An 18,560-nucleotide genomic window follows, 5' to 3' on the forward strand; every position below is an offset into this window, starting at 1 on the left:
ATGTAGCTTTGGATTTTTTTCTTCCTCATTAATAAAACCCTTCATTTAAAAACTGCATTTTGTGTTTACTTGTGTTATCTTTGACTAATGTTTGAATTTGTTTGATGATCTGAAACATTTAAGTGTGGAAAACATGCAAAAAAGTAAGAAATCAGGAAGGGGGCAAACACTTTTTCACACCACTGTATATACACACCAATCAGCCACAACATTAAAACGACAAACAGGTGAAGGGTGAAGTGAATATTATTGATCATGCAATACACTGCGGGGAAACCTTGAGTCTTGCCATTCATGGGAATGCTACTTGACATGCACCACACACCCAAACACCATTGCAGACTGAGGACATCCCTCATGATAATGGCACGCCCCCCACTACCATATTGCAAAAACTGCACAGGAACGGCCCAAGGAATGTGACAAAGAACTCAAGCAATCAATGTGGTCTCCAGATTCCCCAGATCCTGATCCAACTGAGCATCCGTGGACATGCCAGTACCACGCCTTGCAGCCCACAGGACTCAAAAGGACCCTCTGCCAGCGCCCAGGTTTCAGATACAAGGGGACACCCCCTGAGATCCTGTGTCCATACCTCCACAAGTCAGAGGTTCCATCTTGGATCGGACTTGGCTCTGGCTTGTCAAGGAAAGGACACAGGACCTCTGGGGTACCAGCACGTCCCACAGACGCTTGACCAAATTGGGATGTGGGGAATCTGGAGGCCAAATCTATGCCTTAAGCTCTTAGTCACATTCCTCGAGCCAGTTCTGAGCAGTTTTTTGTGATCATATAAAACAGAGCTGCTAGAAAATAACATTAAAAATCAAACAAGAGAGAGACGGACATTTGTTATGAGAAAACTGAATGGGTGCATTACATCCTGACCAGAGAACGATAGCCTGTGAGCAACATTCACCTCCACAGAACTGCCACGCATCTGCAGGATCTTGGCACGGTAGTACATGCTCTGGTCATTGACCTCAGAGTAAGGAGCCAGACACAGCAGGTTGGGGTAGAGCGACACAGTTGGAGGGTTTAGTGTACGAATGTTTATCGCTGCTGTCAGATGGCGCTGCTTCTCCAAGCTGGCTTCATCTGCCCGGAAGCCCCAGAAATGACCCACCTCCACCACCTGAAGAGAAGATACATCCATTCAAGATTCAGACATTAAGTCAAAAACCCAACAAATGCTCATCTATTTTGAAACTGAACTCTGTGTGACCATGTTAATACAAAGAACTGACCTCCGTGATGTTGACCACAAAGAAGCGGTTGGGGGGTAGCTTGTCTGGGTCAATGGTGCTGCTCACCACTCCCACTGGGCAGACAGACTGGCTCTGGAAGTCTACGTTTACTCTGCAGCAAATACAGAACTGGACTTTAATATTATCTTAATATTAATAGTATTTATTGTTGTTTTGAGGTTGCCTGTCATATCATCACATTATTATGGTTAATAGTGAACAGAGCTGCTTGACAACTGTTCATAAGGTATCATAAACCTAACATTAACTTGCAAATGTTGAAGTTTATTCAAAGTTTACTATTGATCACAGCAACCAATGCGATTATTTTCCAACTATTGCACAAGAGCCTCTGTGTCTTGCTAACAGGAGTACTTCAACGGGGTGGATGCTTGTCAACATGTGAGCTAAAATCTAGTTCCTCTGGAGGTGTGGAGTGTCAAAAATGATGTCAAATAAGAATCACAACATAAAATCTATTTGAAGTTATCCAACATTTGTCAGTTTAGGTGTTTTAGGTGAGTAGAATTATTGTTAAAGGGAAAACAGAGCTGTGCTGAATGAGGTGCAAAGTGACCCCATCTCCCATTTCCCAGAGGCCACTACGAAGAAGCTGGTGCTGCCTCGGCCTTAAACCTCCCCTCTCTGAGTCCAAGTGATAGCTGCAGAGAGTCATACAGAGTGCGGGAATGTCAGATTATATTAAGGGTCAGTGCAGGGGCACTGACCAATGCAGCCTGCGGTGCAGGGGGTTCCATTTTCCAAAAAGACTGTCAAGACTGGGACTTGTCAACCCACCAAAAGACCAACACAGTCAAACCCTTTCAACCTTTCTTATGAAATGAGCCAATGTTTTTTTTTTTTCCTTTAATTCACGCAGCTGCTGATTTCACTCACTCACATAGAGACAGGTTTCTAAATTGTGTGAACAGAGTCATACCGTGCATGTTTCATGTGAGTGATGTTTCTACTCCCAGCAACGATTTCTATTTGTTCGGAGGGGAAGACTGATAGCTCCATGGGGAGACTCTGCTGATCCAGGAGGAGGGCAAGGGACACCTCAGGCAGCACCCCCGAATCTTGGGATGTCTTGTAGAACTCCAAGTAAGCTCTGAGAAAACACACACATACATGCAGTCAGGAAATTATAACTTGCACATTTCAGAGTTCTGTAAAGGTGTTATATGTGACATTTCTGCATTAAAAGGTCTAAAAACCATTAGACCTATGTTATATATTTTGTTGAGGTGTGTATTTGTATTATTCAAAATGCTGTAATCTGTAATTTTATCTAAGGTAATGGCAGTTTCATTCCTTCACCTGTCGATGGCATCATATCACCTTTAGCCACTGAAGTTGCCATTTTGCAACACAGTAACGTAGTACAGTCCTAATATATTGATATATTTCAATATTGATCCAGCTTGTGCATTTATGACAAATGTCTTATGCCAGCCATGTGCCATGTGTACGGGCAGTTATAACAATGCCACAAGGTTCAACTCACTCATCAAATTATTTTCAGTTCTTGTTTTGACCACAGATAACTGCGCCGGACCGTCCCACTACTGAATTCACCTCGTAATGTTATCTACAGTAGCTACAGTGACTTGGTGTTAGCAAGCTGATGTTATGTTAGCCAACGTTACTTGCAGATATTTCATTAGAATGAAATGACTCAACATGAATTAACATGACTAAACAAAGACACATTTTCTTGTCTGTGAACAAGATTTCTGCCAGAGTCACATCAGATAGATTTTACTCAGCAATGCTAATCATTTAACAATGAAGACAACAACTGCTATGATCACATGCTACATCACAACATCTTCAAAGTCTGTCTTTTCTTATTGTTTTGATTGGGAGACCCCTAGTAGCAAAAAATACATATTTCGCATTCAAATAAAAAGGTCAGAGCAGATAAAAGATTTGCTACAGTGGTGTTCAGTACCTGGAGCTCTCGAAGGAAATGGTTTTGACCTGTCCACACAGGCGGAACAGAGACTGCAGCTGCTTGTAGTACAGGAAAGCATACGGAGGGAGGTTCCTCACCTGAAAACAAAATGCGGTCTGATGTTATTTTACAAGATCCTTATCTCCTACATAATTAGGCTCAAAGACTATAGCCATACCAAGCCCAGTCGTTACGCAGCAGAGGAAGTGCCAGTCAGAATGATATAATAAATTAATCTATTCTTGGTTCTCAACACTAGGTCATACCATCACTGTTGTTTTGGGGTTGAGGCCACTCAAATCTTTGGAGGCCAAGTCTTCATCTATTTCTCCCTGGACAAAGTAGTTGGGGTAGAGGGCTCCAGCAATGGCCACCTATGACAAAGAGAGATGCAGCCCAGAACAAACTGAGATTTAGGTGTGTATATTCAGCAGCTGAATATTTTTTCATGGTGATGACTGATCTAAAGCATACGCTATAGCTTCACTCATTCAATGTGCAACACTGACTCTCACCTGAAGAATGAACTTCTGCCTGTGTGTGCTGGTGTAATCCGTGGATTGAGGGCTCTCCGGCACATGCATGTTGAACTGGGACACACGCTTCTTCAGGTCCTCATACAGCTCTGCAACCTTAACAGTGAGTTACTGCTGATGTTAGCTCATTAGACTGGAAGTTGACTTGATTAACAGTAAACTGTGCACCAAAGGCTATGATCATTAAAGGGGACCTATTGTGCTCATTTTCAGGTTCACACTTGTATTTTGGGTTTCTACGAAAACATGCTGACATGCTTTTGTTCCTCATACTGTCTGTGCTGGAACACCAGTATTCACAATCAGCTTGAAACACTGCGTTTTAGCGCCTGTCTCTTTAAGCCTCCCTCCTGAAAAAGCCCAGTGCTCTGACTGGTTGGTGTTTACAGGTCATCCGCACATTTTGGTGTAACTGAATCATCATTGCAGCTGGGGAAAGGACTGTACAGTCGCACTTTCTACCAAAAAAAAAAAAAAATTCACCAATAGAAGGTTCTAAACCAAAATCTCTACAACCAAACATGTTCCAGCAGGATCCTGATCCACAAATGGGGGGAAAATTAACATCAGCTACCAAGATTACAGATTTCCCTGTAGCAGTGTACGTAATGAAAACACCTACAGTCATGTGCCTAGAGCCGATGGCCATAAAGAAATTTGTCACTAGCTAACGTCAGCTCATCTCCAAAGTAGAACAAAACGTTAGAAACAGTGTTCAGAACCGACTGAAGCCTGAGGTTTTTACTCACAGGGATCACTTTTACACACATTTACCTCATTATTTGAAAGTCTGGCCACGTGTAATATGAACATCAAGCATTGTAACATTATAACAGTAAGTAAGGAAAAGCAAAATAGGTCTCCTTTAACTAGCTAAAATCTGTCCAAGTTTAAACTTTGTCAATAGTACCTACCTCGTCCTTTGCAACTGAAAACTGACAGCATCAAAAAATAACATATTAACAGTCTGACTGTACCAACTGCAGTAAAGCTTATGAAAACCCAAGACTATCAGTCACTCAAGAGAAGCAAGTTTCATTCTTGGTAATACAAGACTACCAACTGCGGGATTAATGCCTGTTGTTCACTGTTAGAAAAGTAATGACAAAGATTTCCTGTAATCTGGTTTGATGAATTCATGGGACACAGCTCTGTGCGTCATCTCTGTACCTCCCTGATCCTCTTGATCTGAATGAAGTTCCCTTTTCCCCAGTCCAACTCGTCCTAAGAGGAGAAAGTAGCAAAGGCAAAGATTAACTCCTCAAGAAAAAATGATGCTGCACTGATTCTTAATGTCCAAATAAAAAGCTATAGTTAATAGTTTACATTTTAAAGGGGCAGTTCACCCCAAACTCAAAAATACATATTTTCCTGTTACATGTAGAGCATTTTATCAATCTAGATTGTTTTGGTGCGAGTTGCCAAGTACTGGAGATACCAGCCGTAGAAATGTCTGCCTTCTCTCCAGCATAATGAAACAAGATGGCACTTGGCTTGTGGTGCTCGCAAAATCTATTTCCCCTTGGCAACTGCTCTGAAAGCTATAATGTGCTAAATGTCATTTGTTCAGTGCTGTGTTAATTCATTACAACTAGGACAGAGCAATAATGTATACTTCAATACCAATCTTGAAAATAATTCAAGATGAATAACTGCAGAGTGTCAAAAGCAGCAGCAGACAATTCTGATTTTCAACATGTATAAAAGAAAATCTGCATATTTTATACATGTGTGTTGTTTCAGTGAGCTCATTCATGTTTGGTTGTTGTCTTGTTCACCTTTGGGTGTCTCAGCTGTCCTTTCTTTTTGGATGAGTGCCATGCCTGACAGTAAGAGACGATAGGGGAAAAACAACAGCCATCAGGCAAATATGTAAATCCACTGAACACCACAACTTGCTGCTGACTTGCCATCAAATACGTTACCTTGAAGGCATTGACAAAAGCAATGGAGTCACTTGATGTGCCATGGGCAAAAGCCAACATGCTCCTGGAATAACAAATACTATTCAGTGCACACACACAAAAAAAACATACAATACACAGAACCAATATCTGTTTCTGGCCTGCAAGTAGTCTGTTGAAAACATGTTACAGGTTTGCAACTTGGGGCTTGTCTGCATTTACATGGGCACCACGAGGAAAACTATTTGTGCTCTGATTTGCCAAAACATACCAGTGCATGGATAGCTTTTTCCTAAACTTTTTAGTGATTCGCATGTCCAAAGAGATGGCTTTTGTTTGGACTGTCAGCATCTATTTTCTACTGTGAGGCATCTCATTAGCCACAAATAGTGACGGGCGAAAATGAATGAAAAAATCTTTTTTAATGGCTCCTTTTAGTGTCCAGTATGTACCGTGTCAGCCTAACGAATGTCAGACTGCTCATAAATCCCAGATTTTGTCCGCTTGCCTACTCGCAACAAGAGGCGAATGAATAAGACTTGAGTTCAGACAGTCTGGCAGTTACACTCATTCACCGAATGAACCTTTGTCTCAAAGTAGGATGTCCGCTGCAATACTCACCCCCGTTGCCTAGAGTACCTGACAAAAAAAACTTAAGGCTATATTCCATGAATAGTTTTAGAGAGGTTAGCTTACCACTTAAACTAGAACAACCTGCTCCTTAAATTGCACTCCTTTTTATTCAAAACTCAAAGGTTTGAAAGTACATTCACAATTATCAACTTGAAGAATCCAAAACTGTGAGTAGAATCAGTCCACGCATCACTAACCACAAATCACTGTGACAGCTAAAGCTGTAAAAGTGAGTCAATAGTTAGAAATTGGACCCAATGGAGTCGGTTACATGACAATATGTCCCAAATATCTTGGGAAACAAAAATGATCCTCAGCGACAGCCTGGCAGTCTGAATCAGTGTGGCTGCTGAATGTGACTCACCTGTGGCCAGCAAGCTGCTGCATCGATGGTATGGCAAAGAAACTCTTCAGAGAGTGCGCAGCAGCTGAGGATAACAGAAACTATTATTGTCGCTTGCAGAAACAGCACACACAAAGGCATTAGGTCATCATTTATGTTATATCATTATGTACACAAAGACATTTGCAGTAACTTAGGTCCAATCCAGTAACATGATGGCAAACTGACCTATGATGAGGCACTCATCCAGGCAGCCAAAGACATGGCCCAGGACAATCATCTTCCCCAGGTACAGGTCCACGGGTAAGTGGGCCAGCACTCGGCCCAGGAACGTTAGCTCCCCATCCTCATTGTGACCCCTGCCATCACTTTTCGCAGATAGCGCGCCCATCTACAGAAAGAAATATGCATTTAGTTTCAAGACAACAGGCTTTATTTATACCTCCAATCAACTCATAAAACCTTTCCTCAAAATAACAGTTTGACTTTAAAGTATTTAGACATGAAAATGGCTGGTACTTTTTCCCCTTCACTATTTACCTGTTAGGTAAAAAAAATCATTGAAGCTTCCTTATTATATTTATCACACTTCATGAGTTACATACAGGGTTCCTACAGCTTAAGGCAACTTAAGATTTAAGACTTTTGATGCCTTTTAAGACTTTAAGGATCCCCGGGAGCCCTAGTTGTACATTGCTGAATTGCTGGTTGCCTGTGAGCCAGAGACTGACTTGAGATCCCCAAACAGAGATTGTCCAGCAGTTTTTAAATCCCTGGGACTAAAGCTGGATAGGTTTTTGCTTATGAGGCTCCTCGGCCCTCAAACTCCTTGTCTGAGAAAGTCACGCTAGATTCATTTGAAGTAACATCTCAACTGACCTCTTAAAAGTGGCAACTTTTGTTATCATTATAACAACTTTTCTCAACTTGTCTGTTATTGATTTTCTGCTCATGTTGTTGTTGTTGTTGTCTGTTTTATCCCTGTATTCAAATTCCCTGGTTTTATACACTTCTTTCAGTTTCCCTTACTCACACATCCATATAATGACACAACGCTGCCCTTCATTACACTCACCTAACAGACTTGACAACGCTAACACTGGCTGACGTTAAGCTCCTGTCAGAGAGCTCCTGGTCCAACAGTGTGTGACAGAGCTGGGTGGTCAGCTGCCTGCCCAAATACATCACTACAGCTACATTCTCCTACTTGACTAGACATTAATGGCTCTCTCAGAGAGGAATCATCAATCTGCACTTATTTACCTCTTTGAGTTGAAGCACTGTCCTCACTATGTCACTGAGGTTTGGGGGTGAGAGGGCTGTGGAAAGGACGGAGCGAGGATCTCCCATGTCCAGCAGCTTCACCTTCAGCATGATGGTGGCCAGCGGGGCAAGCTAAGAGGAAGGCAAACACGATGGCATACATTGATTGCCTAATTAAGGTCAAAGCAAGGGGAAAAAATGAACAAAGAAAAGTCTCTCATCATGTGCACCCGCTTACCAGCATCTCAGGGATCATGTAGTCTGGGATTTCATTCCTCCAGAACTCTTTGGTAACAAGTCGGTAACAGTAGCCCTTAGACACTCGACCTGCCCTACCTGACAGAGAGAGGAAGTAAGTCTGAAAGGACAGAAGGGAACAGAAAATTCCACTTCAGAGGTAAACTTCTGCGTTCTAAGTTTTGTACCTCTGCGCTGGTTGCAGTTGGTTTTGGATGCCCAGGTGAGACGAAGAGACTGATAGTTGGTATCTGGATCACAGACCATGCGGCGGGCCAGGCAAAAATCAATCACTGTGATGTCAAAAAAGAAAGAAAAGAAACAATACCACTTCAGATTATATAATACTTAATACAAAACACACATTTAGGTTATAGATAATAGGGAAGTTCCTAATTACTAATTTCCTTGACATTCAAAGAGAAGTTTCAACATTGTCTGAAAACAACAGTGCATATATTGTAAGAGCCATCTGAAATCATTAATCACATTTTTCAATAACCAAATTGGATTTTCAATTCCAAACTCCTTATTTTATTAAGTTTAACCAACTAATACTTCTGGTCTAATCAACAAATAACGCACATTACTAATAGATAACACCTCACCAAGGGAAACAAACCTCACCATATTTGACGTCTGGAACGGTCACCGAACTCTCAGCGATGTTGGTGGAAAGGATGACCTGTTAAGATGAGGAGATCATCAGCACAGCAGGAACTGACAACACATGTGACACAAAATAAAATAAATGTTTTTTACCTTCCTGTATCCAGGGACAGGGCACAGAAACACGCCATTCTGCTCCTCCAAAGTCACAGTGGAGTGGAGAGGATAAACCTGCAGTCTAAACAACAGAAGCACATCATAAAGGTAAACATTCATTACAAGTTGACAAACAGTATGGATTCTACAAATGCCGATTCTGAGCATTATTACTGATAGACAAAGTGATTTGTCTTATTGGGAAGCCAACAGCTTCCCTTCCACTACAGAGAAAAAAATCAACAAAGAAATAAACTCAGAGGCTCACCTTTTGTGGAAGAGCTTGGCCAAGGCCTCCTGCATGTAGTTTATCTCATGTAAACCAGGCAGGAAAACCAGCACACTGCCCCGCTCTGATGAACTCATTCCACCTTCTGTCTTTGTTATGCTGCTCAAACACAAACATACATGATCTTTACTATGTGTATCTGCCCATTTGGAAAAGCAGTCAAGTGGGCTAAAACACCAAGGCCTCACTTGGAATTGTTGCCCTCCATTTCATCAAAGCTCTGGATGAGACTGATGGCAAGATTGTACATCTCCACTGAAATGTAAGGGTCATCCAGATGACTCGACTCAACCTGATAAAGACACATGCAAAATTCACACATTAACTATGTAGCTTCAATACAAAGAGTAGTTGTAGCATCAGCAAACATTTACCATCTTCTTACCCTGTATGGAAACAGTTTGTAGAGGTCATCCAGATAAAACTCCTTAATGGCATAGGGTGCCCCCTCCACTTCAAACACGTAGGCCGGATTTATTTTGCCACAAACTGGGGTGCTGAAGTACTCAGCAAACTGTTGGCAGTTGATGGTGGCTGACATGAGGATGATCTAAGAAAAAAAAACAGCTCCTGTGATTGAGAGTTCAACCGATGCAAAAGGAGGACAGAGCAGGGATTTTACTTCACGATTACCTTGACATAACATGAGTTGGAATGCAGAAGTTTTCTCAAAACCAGCAGGAGAAAGTCCATCTCCTCAGTGCGCTCATGAACCTGGGGCAAAGACAAACAACTAAATAAAATAACCTTGAATCAAACGCAGTGAACACGAGGGAACTGCTTTTTACCGTTGACCAGAAATTACAACAAACACAACCAAAGACAAAACTAAAATTATTTTAGGCAACAGCTGGCAGAGAAAATGATCTGCCTCATGTTTATGCACCTCATCTACGAAAATGTGGGAGTACTCTGTGAGACACTTTGCTGAAACCAGTTTTTGCAGCAGCACTCCTGTAGTCATGTAGATGAGTCGGGTGTGCTCAGTAGCCATCCTCTCCAGTCCAACCTGAAACACAAACATGCACAGTTGTATTCATAAATGCTGACAACACCACATGTAGCTTTATTTTGGCACGGAAAATGACCATGATTTCTTTTTTGGAGACGTCATTTACAGACCATAGGCATCTGCTTGACAGGAACTAAAATGCATTTGATGAGAATATGTTATTTCTTGTTGTTTCTTGCACATTCAGCTGCAGAGCATGATACAACTCTAACATCTTTTGTTATATATTTTCTAGTCATTCCTTCCTGCCAGTTTTATGAATAAGGTTATGTTCAACTGTTCCAGAAAAGTAACAGGAGGAGCCACAGTTTGCTTCCTCTACAGTCGCTTTAGGCCTCAACTTTTTCCAGTGTCTTAAAAACGAATATTTACCATGCCAGCATGACTATTTCTGCTTGGTCTTGGAGAAAACACCAGTGACCTGTAATAAAATACATTGCTACCCTGTGTCCAACCTCGGGGAAATACTTTTTGGTTCGCCGACTCAACTCTGAACACAAAAGAACTTTCCATTCACTGACTGCACGTCTTTCACAGACAGAAAATAGGAAAGGGAACAAAGACAGAGCAATTAGTGATATTTCATAAGGGCTTATGACACAAATCAAAAAGCACCTTTAAGGTAGACAAATAAAGAATATCATGCTCAGGGTGTGCTGCATAACTTGAGCATAATATCTCTCACTAACACTAACTGTTTATCATTGCTCCCACTGTCAGTGAAATCATCCTTAGCTCCAGAGGTCTACACCAAGCGGAGGAGATAAAAGTTATTATTAGCCATGCTGTTTCAGAGCTTTGTGCAACACGGCCAGACATCCTAGCAACGATGCAAACACAAGAGCTTGTTAACACATGCATACAAACACTCTTTTTAAGTTTAAAGAGAGGTGCAAGGAGTGCTTTTTGTACAAGGGTTACTCTTTTCTTTTTTTGTCTGCTTTTTTATTAAGAGAGAAAATGTTAGATAATGTCTATATGTTGTACTAACCTGATATCCCACCAGACTACCCAGGGTACACTTCCGCTGTGCAGCAACCCATCGGGCAATACTGGTGGCCCCTATTTTGCGTGGCTGGGTGACCACAAGGTTGCATGAGGCTTCTTTCTCATTATAGTGGTCCAGAATGTACTGTGGCAGCTGGGTGGTCTTTCCACTGCCCGTGGCTCCTCGAATGATCACTACAGAGTTGTTTTCTATGAGGGAAATCAGCTGGAAGCAGGCACGTGCACATAAAACACAAACACAAGCAGACATGTGCACAGTCAAAAGAGACACAGTTAACAAAAATAGAAACACAATTTGGCTATTTGTACTATATCACTGAAATCAAATACATTTAAAAATAAGTTATGAAATTGTGGAGCAGATGGATGTGCTAAGCTGATTTGTAACCGCAAGTCCACACTTTATAATCTGCATTAAGAAAGTGCAGCTTAAATGACAGCATGAGCTCCTAAAATATGCACACACTACTCTTTATTAGACAACAGAAAAATTTAGACCAGTGAATATCAAGTTAGCTGTTAGTTCTGCAACATACAATGACACTGAGTTCATCTCAAGCAAACAGTAAAAGCTTAAGTGCACCAATGTCCTGAGGATGCAATGGTCATTTCTTAATGTGATTAAAAGACAGAGTAGGGGAATGAGTGTATTTTCAGACCCTCCGGCTGTGTGGTTGGGGTTTGTGGTGTATGCATGGTACATTTTACCTCCTGTCTGTTTTTGGTTATGGGCAAGCTGGGGTACTTGTAGCTGGCGAGTGGAGGAGGAGCAGCACCTAACGATTTAGAATAAAATGCACAGGAAACAAGGTTACAACGTTAAGGGCAAATTTCTGTATATCTAACAATGTAAGTGATAGGGATGCACCGAAATGAAAATTTGTGGCCGAAACCGAAGCCGAATAATATTAAATGCTTGGCCGAATACCGAGTACCGAATACCGAATATCGCTGTTTAGTTTTTCATTAGTTTTTGCAGATGAACCCCCTCCAGATTAGTGTTGTCACGGTACCAAAGTTGGATCCCACTGTATGATACCAATGAAAATATCATGGTTCTGAGTAGTATCACAATATCACAGCAAAAATGAGGCAGATGTGCCTTTTGTCATTTATGAAAAGATAAATCACTTTTCTATAATACATCAATGATATTTCAATGGAATAAATTACTTATTGACTTATTCATACTTCAAAAACAGCATCAATAAGTGATTAACATAGGGGGGATCAAAATAAAATAAATAAATAAAATAAGAATCAACCAGCCACCCTCCTCCCCTTCATAAGTAAAGAACAGTCCCTAAAGTGCAGTGAGGTTTGTGGGCCGTTAACGGCTCGTTTCTCCTCTGACACATCACATACCTGTGTTCGGCTGGCTCGGCTGTTCAGGTGCTTCTGGGCAGTCCACACGCCAAGAAGAGGATATTATTGGAGCCGACTTATCCGTCGCCGGTAACGTTAAGCCGATGGCCGCTGTATTTGACAGGAATACATTACTGTCTGTGTCTGTGACCCCCGTTCAACCCACAATCGGTGGGATTCGCCTTCCGTTTCTGCTGCTGGTTGAAATCTGTAGGCTGCTCGCACAGCGTGCTGAATGATTTAAGCCTAGTTTGCTCGCTCAAAACTATTTTTAGTCACAAATGCGAGTGCCGTGACGGGCGGATCGCCACGCTGCCGACATTTTAATCCGCCCGTCATGTCACGCTGTTTGATTGCGTTATCAAAACCGCGCCGCTATTATTCGGGCTTGCTTTTAACTTATTCCACCGAATACCGAATGTGTGTTTTTTTTTGCAATATTCGGCCGAATATATTCGGTTACCGAATATTCGGTGCATCCCTAGTAAGTGAGTAGGGTGCAGAATACGAAAAAGCTAACAAAAAGTTTAATACTCACCCTTGGCATGCTGTGGTTTTTGTGACCGCCCCTCATCAGTGCTGGCATTTTTCAGGCTGTTCTCATCAGGAACCTCTGATGGGCTATAACAAAATAAAAGCAATTTTAAGCAGCTCTATTAACCGATTAATTGCAATAATTCCTTTTTTCTTTTTGCCCAAGTTTTCGGGCTTTAAGTACAGGCTAAAGTTTTAAGAGTTTTGTGAATAATGCTAGGATTCGTTAGCTGTCATCTCCTTGACTACTTCTGTTGGGGCTGATTCTGGGTACTGCAGCATTTAATTTTATTTAACATACCAGACACTCGAGAATATGGCAATTTTCAGAAACAAATGTGTTTAAAATCATATATAAAATCACTCATCTTAAGTTGAGTAACACTGAACTCATCATTAAAAGTAAACCTCCAATGCAAGTTCACAGTGGGTGAAAATACCAGCAGCTCTGCCCACTTCATCACATGGTACAATGTGAAACTTTGCTCATTTGATTCCCTGCCTCCTCTCGTCTTTCCCTCTGGTCAGCTCAGCCAGGCCCACGGCGCTGTAGCTGGGAGAGCATTCCCAGTTGTCTCTGCCTCTCGATCTCTCTTAGCGGGGGGAGGATTTTATCGCAACAGCAGGCACAAACCCTGACAGTACTAAGAGGAGCTCAAATACAACACACCCACGGCTTGTGCACACACACGCACTCTCGCCCTCTTCCTTTCTCTCCGATGCACACGTTTCGTGCAAGCTACAAAGCAGCTGACCTTACAACAAAGCTGCACACTCCACAGAGGAGAGTGGGGTGAAAGGAGAGGAGAGGTGACAGCTCTTAGTCAGTTAGCAGAGTGTGACTAACTCTCCTGAAAAAAGTCTGCATGACAGGAACAGCGGGCGGGACAATAGGGACAAAACAATAACCACAACACAAAGAGGAAAAACGCTTCCAACAACCAAGACACTCGAGGATTGCTGCCGATACCTGGGCACCTTTGATCGTGTTTGACACTAAGGGACATAGTCGAAAGCAACTGAAGGAATGAAGTTTACATTGAATGACCCATGGGGACGAGGAGCTGGCGGCTGTACCTTGTGAAAAGCTCATCTTTGCCCACTTTCTGCATATCTCAAAAAATATCAGCGGTGCAGTTTTCATCTGTAAGTACAAGTCTTTCCTTTCAATTTTCAGCCAGATGTTACCGACATAAGTTCCTTCTGCACACGCTGAAAGACTGACTATCGTTTAAGTACTAGAATCAAATCAGATACCTGAACATCTCTGTTTTGCAGCCTTACAGTTTGTATATGAGGCTGACCTCTGACCCTGCAGGACATGTAATCCATCTAAATCCCAGGTGGAAGCTGTGTTGAATCCATCACCCTGGGGAAAAAAGCCAAATACACACACCTGGGGTATTGTCCTTCACCCGGTTTGACTTGAACTGAAGGCAATCAGTGCACCCATCAGGCAGGGACCAGAGGTCAGCTTGGTTACAGGGGGATCATCTTTCACTGTCAACCTCATAATTTTAATTATTATAGGGCTACATTAACAGGTTATGGATAAAATGAGAATTAACATGTCCTCGCTCAGAGAATTGAGGTGGCAATATTTTCACACATTTGTCATTGACAGCTTTGAAGCTGAAAGTGTGACCCCATTTTTGGTACAAGTGCAAGATTTTGGCAGAAATAGAGTTGGATACATTTATTTCTTTTTTCCTCCTCATCACCAGCAAGAAAATATTTATTTTGACTTGTTTTATAGTCAAATTTGATTTTCCAGTTTTCCATCATTAGGCCTCATTTTCCATTTCATTCTCCTATGTTAGCTGTTTTTGTTGTATCTGTTGTTGTGCAGTTCGTCACATGGTCTAACACTGTTTTGTCAATTGTAAGTGTAACTCAGAGATATTAGCACTTGCTTTAAAGCAACAGATATTCCAGCATATTCAAATTAAAACAGCATTGTGGGGATGTCATGTCTTCATGGTCCTGAATGACAAATAAGTCTTGTTTCTTCAGTCTTCCAGGACTGTCTGCTGTGACTGCCATGCCCCTCTTCAGCTGGATGAAATGGTCCCATGAAACAAGAGTGCAGGCTCAGGATGAAGCGCCACCTCTCAAGTCCTCGGGGGTCGTACCCAGTCGCATGTTAATCAGAGAACTGCTGTGGCATGTCGAGGAACGTGAGCGGCTGGCGAGGGAGCTAGAACAGGAGCACAGGCTGACCCACAGCCCCCCGGGTCTCCACTGGTTTCAGAAGTACCCCAGGTTACGGACCCTCATCCCAACATCAGAGCTACACCAGCTGGAGTTTCTGTGTGCCCAGATCCCACCCATCCACGCAGCCACGGTGCTCTCCAGGTGTTTGGTAGTGGCCATGCCATGCTCCATCCTCACATTAGTATGCTGTCAACAGTGGCTAGCTGCTGCTGTATCAACACAAGGCCTGACAGCAGGCAAAGCAGAGAAGACCCAAAGGGAATGGGAGGCAGGGCAAGCTGCCAAGAAAGCCATTATGTGTTACTGTCACAGAGGCAGGCAATGTAGGGTGTGAACATGTGAAGGTGAAGGATGCCCTATAAGGCTGAGTGAAGCCAGACTGCCGGGGTTTGCACTCATCATCTCGTTGTTAGCCATAATGATATAAAAAAACGTTGTTCTACATGGTTGAGCACTGTGACCTACTTACTCATTTCCCATTTAACTCACTACTGGGTCACTACTGTGTGCTTACATAACCATGTTACCAAAGAATAACATATTGAGCAAAAATGTGTTACAATGTTTGCACCATTTTAAAAATCGGTGCTGTCGTCCTAGATGTGTCATTCCTGAATCTACAAGAGACTCATGGTTGAATTATAAAATACTATAAGATGTCAATACAAAATGTGGGACACTGACATGGTGCTGATGTAAATCCTTGCTACTTCAACAAGTGTATAATTAACTCTATCGGTTGCATCCCTCCACAGGTTTCGTGAGGTGCTTGCCACAAACAACATAAGGCCCTGGGAGCTGGCGTCTGTCTTCAAGCAGGTGCTGAGAGACTTCTTGAGCCAAAAGGAGTATGAGGAAGACGACTACCTCTCAGTGCAGCCAGCACAGATCCGACCAATGGAGGCTTGGACCAGCCGCTACATAATGAAGCAAGGCTTTGTCACACCCACTGTCCCCAACTGCGGAGACCACCCAAGGGAGGAGATCCCAACAATCTCTGGATATGTGGATCGGGCCATGGGGCACTCCAATTTGTTCGCTGGGTCCACTAGGGACTGGGACCTTCCATATTACTATCCAGTTCCTCTCAGGCCTACAGGGACATACAGCACTACACTTTGAGAAGACATACTGCTGCGGATAAACAGTTATAAACAGTCTCCACTTCATGGAGACAAGACGCAAAAACCTGACTAGTTGTATTAGTTGTAAATATATAGTAGCTTGTAACCAAAAATGTGAAGATGACATTAGGATAGTTGGACAATGTACTGAACTGTTTCATTACAATAACTAGTTTGTCACCTGCTCTTTTTAAACTCTATTTAATAGACTGATTTTCTGTAGTCCTGATTAAAAACCTCAGTTACAGCTGAAATACATAGGGCACGGACGCGGTGTGTCACGTAGGAAGAGTGGACCACAGTTTCTTACCTGCTACACAGACTCCGTCTCTGCAGTGTGTGGTTGCTGCCAGCTTTACTCTGTATGTATTGAGTTTTGCCAAGCAATAATGCAGTTGGTTATGGAGGGTTTGGAAGTGTATAGACTATATTAACTGGTACTGAATTAATTAACTGGATCATCATTTTAACAACAGGATGCATTGATTTGACTGACGTATTTTAATGTGAAATGTAAAAACACACAAGGCTGCTCAGCTGCTTCGCACTGCCTCTGCTACAATGAGGTATTCATTTTTGCCATTTTTAAAACAGACTTATGCTCTTTTTCTTTTACACAGTTCTGTGTAGCTTTTACCTGTCGGAGGGCTGCAGAGCCACATCTAGACAGAAAAACATTCCAGCTGCACAAAAATGGAGTTGAGCAGTGCAATACCCGCACAGGCAAGCGCAGCTTCTGTATTCAGTTTAGCAGCATCAGTTAATTGTGATGGTTGTGGTCTGCTGCAGGAATGATGCAGCTAACATGTCGCACCACGCATTAGACTTTGTACAGTTGGGCATGTATTTCAAATGTATATTGTCAGGTGGCAGAAGTGATGCCATAAGGGCACAGGGTGTGAAGACATGCATGACCTAGACAAATGGGTCACAGTCTTTGAGGCTTGTTGTGAGTATTTGAAGCAACATCTACTTGCGGCTGCTTGGCACAGGCTGAAAATGTCTATAACTTTCGAACTGTTAAACCAAAGAGTGATGCTCCCCTCTCCAATTGTGTCATGGTGGGTTTAGAGCCCTAAAGAGCTAAAACTGTCAAATATTTCACAATAAAAAACAAAGCTCATGGAAAACTCTGGGGGAAAAGACACAATTGTGTAAATGTTTTTGTGTCCTAACTTGTTAATCATCCTGTGACACCTGGGTTTAACACTGAGATCATATCTTAAGTATTTCATTTTCTTGGAATTTGGGAATTTTCGGTATCTGAGGAAACTGTACATTTTAAAGCTGCAAAAAAACCTAAGTAGGGGGTGTGAACTGACCTTGGAGTTTTTACACTGAACTTGAATTTGAGTACTTTCTCAATTCCTTGCAGTGTAGAGAGGCAAGGATACAGCCATGAAACAGTTCATTGTGTGCTCATATTGGTGACAATCACTGAAAAGGTAGCTTTGGTCATGCTGACAATTTTTCACAACTAAGTGTGTTTTTAAGCATTACTGTAATGTCCTTAGCAGACGCATTATTTTGGAAACGTCAAGTCTCGTGGTTAATACAGTGAGAACTGAGGTTTAAGAAAATCGTTGATGGTTAAAAGACATCCACAATAAGTTCTAAGTTAAATCTTTGTTCACCAACTACCATTACGTTTAGTATGGTATGGTATACTTTGACTGAGGAATTTGAATGCGATTTCTTAATTAGGCTCCAAAATGATGGCAGGCTCTTATTTGCAAGCTGCACAGGATGAAAAGTCTCATTGTTGCAAAGTGAAATGAGGCCTTCACTCAAAAAAAAAAAACTTCACCTGTGACCGTAGTCGTTTTTTAAAGGTCTTCTCAATGGAAAAATCGTCCCTCGGACTAGTGTTTCCTCTATTTGTGACACATTAGCCATTATAAAGATTTTTAACATAATAAAAAGCTAATAACATCCATAAAAAATGCTAAAGGAGTAACTGCCTCAGTTTGCTAACAGATCAGTGACCGTCTCCCCCCAGTTTCAGTTCAGACAGATGGAGTTAATGCTAGCTAATTAGCATACCAAATATTAATGTTAGCTAAAACTCTGAACCCAAAGGCTGCTATTTTCAAACATTTCTGTGCATTGAGGTATTTCAAAAAGTTTGA

General features: G+C 42.0%; 2 protein-coding genes across 2 annotated transcripts in view; one reads left to right on the forward strand and one right to left on the reverse strand.

The window, feature by feature from the left end:
• The window catches only part of tdrd9 (tudor domain containing 9), a 32,725-nt gene that overhangs the window by 12,837 nt on the left and 1,328 nt on the right, over positions 1–18,560 (reverse strand). The window contains exons 2-25 of the mRNA XM_050061568.1: positions 13,098–13,180; positions 11,903–11,970; positions 11,178–11,399; positions 10,061–10,183; positions 9,808–9,888; positions 9,560–9,724; positions 9,363–9,466; positions 9,154–9,273; positions 8,883–8,967; positions 8,748–8,805; positions 8,309–8,413; positions 8,122–8,219; positions 7,884–8,015; positions 6,849–7,011; positions 6,642–6,705; positions 5,666–5,729; positions 5,519–5,563; positions 4,911–4,964; positions 3,720–3,836; positions 3,471–3,578; positions 3,202–3,302; positions 2,188–2,358; positions 1,248–1,359; positions 920–1,135 (exon numbers count right to left, since the gene is read on the reverse strand). Coding sequence (XP_049917525.1) covers positions 920–1,135; positions 1,248–1,359; positions 2,188–2,358; positions 3,202–3,302; positions 3,471–3,578; positions 3,720–3,836; positions 4,911–4,964; positions 5,519–5,563; positions 5,666–5,729; positions 6,642–6,705; positions 6,849–7,011; positions 7,884–8,015; positions 8,122–8,219; positions 8,309–8,413; positions 8,748–8,805; positions 8,883–8,967; positions 9,154–9,273; positions 9,363–9,466; positions 9,560–9,724; positions 9,808–9,888; positions 10,061–10,183; positions 11,178–11,399; positions 11,903–11,970; positions 13,098–13,180 — 2,659 coding nt within the window. The remainder of the gene's footprint in view (positions 1–919; positions 1,136–1,247; positions 1,360–2,187; positions 2,359–3,201; positions 3,303–3,470; positions 3,579–3,719; positions 3,837–4,910; positions 4,965–5,518; positions 5,564–5,665; positions 5,730–6,641; positions 6,706–6,848; positions 7,012–7,883; positions 8,016–8,121; positions 8,220–8,308; positions 8,414–8,747; positions 8,806–8,882; positions 8,968–9,153; positions 9,274–9,362; positions 9,467–9,559; positions 9,725–9,807; positions 9,889–10,060; positions 10,184–11,177; positions 11,400–11,902; positions 11,971–13,097; positions 13,181–18,560) is intronic.
• rd3l (RD3 like) lies at positions 13,761–18,292 on the forward strand. The gene is made up of 3 exons (XM_050061567.1): positions 13,761–14,239; positions 15,107–15,448; positions 16,063–18,292. Exons 2-3 carry the CDS (start codon positions 15,135–15,137, stop codon positions 16,427–16,429), a joined length of 681 nt encoding a protein of 226 aa, XP_049917524.1. The 5' UTR covers positions 13,761–14,239; positions 15,107–15,134; the 3' UTR covers positions 16,430–18,292.

The sequence above is a fragment of the Epinephelus moara genome, chromosome 14 (genome assembly GCF_006386435.1).
Source record: "Epinephelus moara isolate mb chromosome 14, YSFRI_EMoa_1.0, whole genome shotgun sequence".
Classification (NCBI taxonomy): Eukaryota; Metazoa; Chordata; class Actinopteri; order Perciformes; family Serranidae; genus Epinephelus; species Epinephelus moara.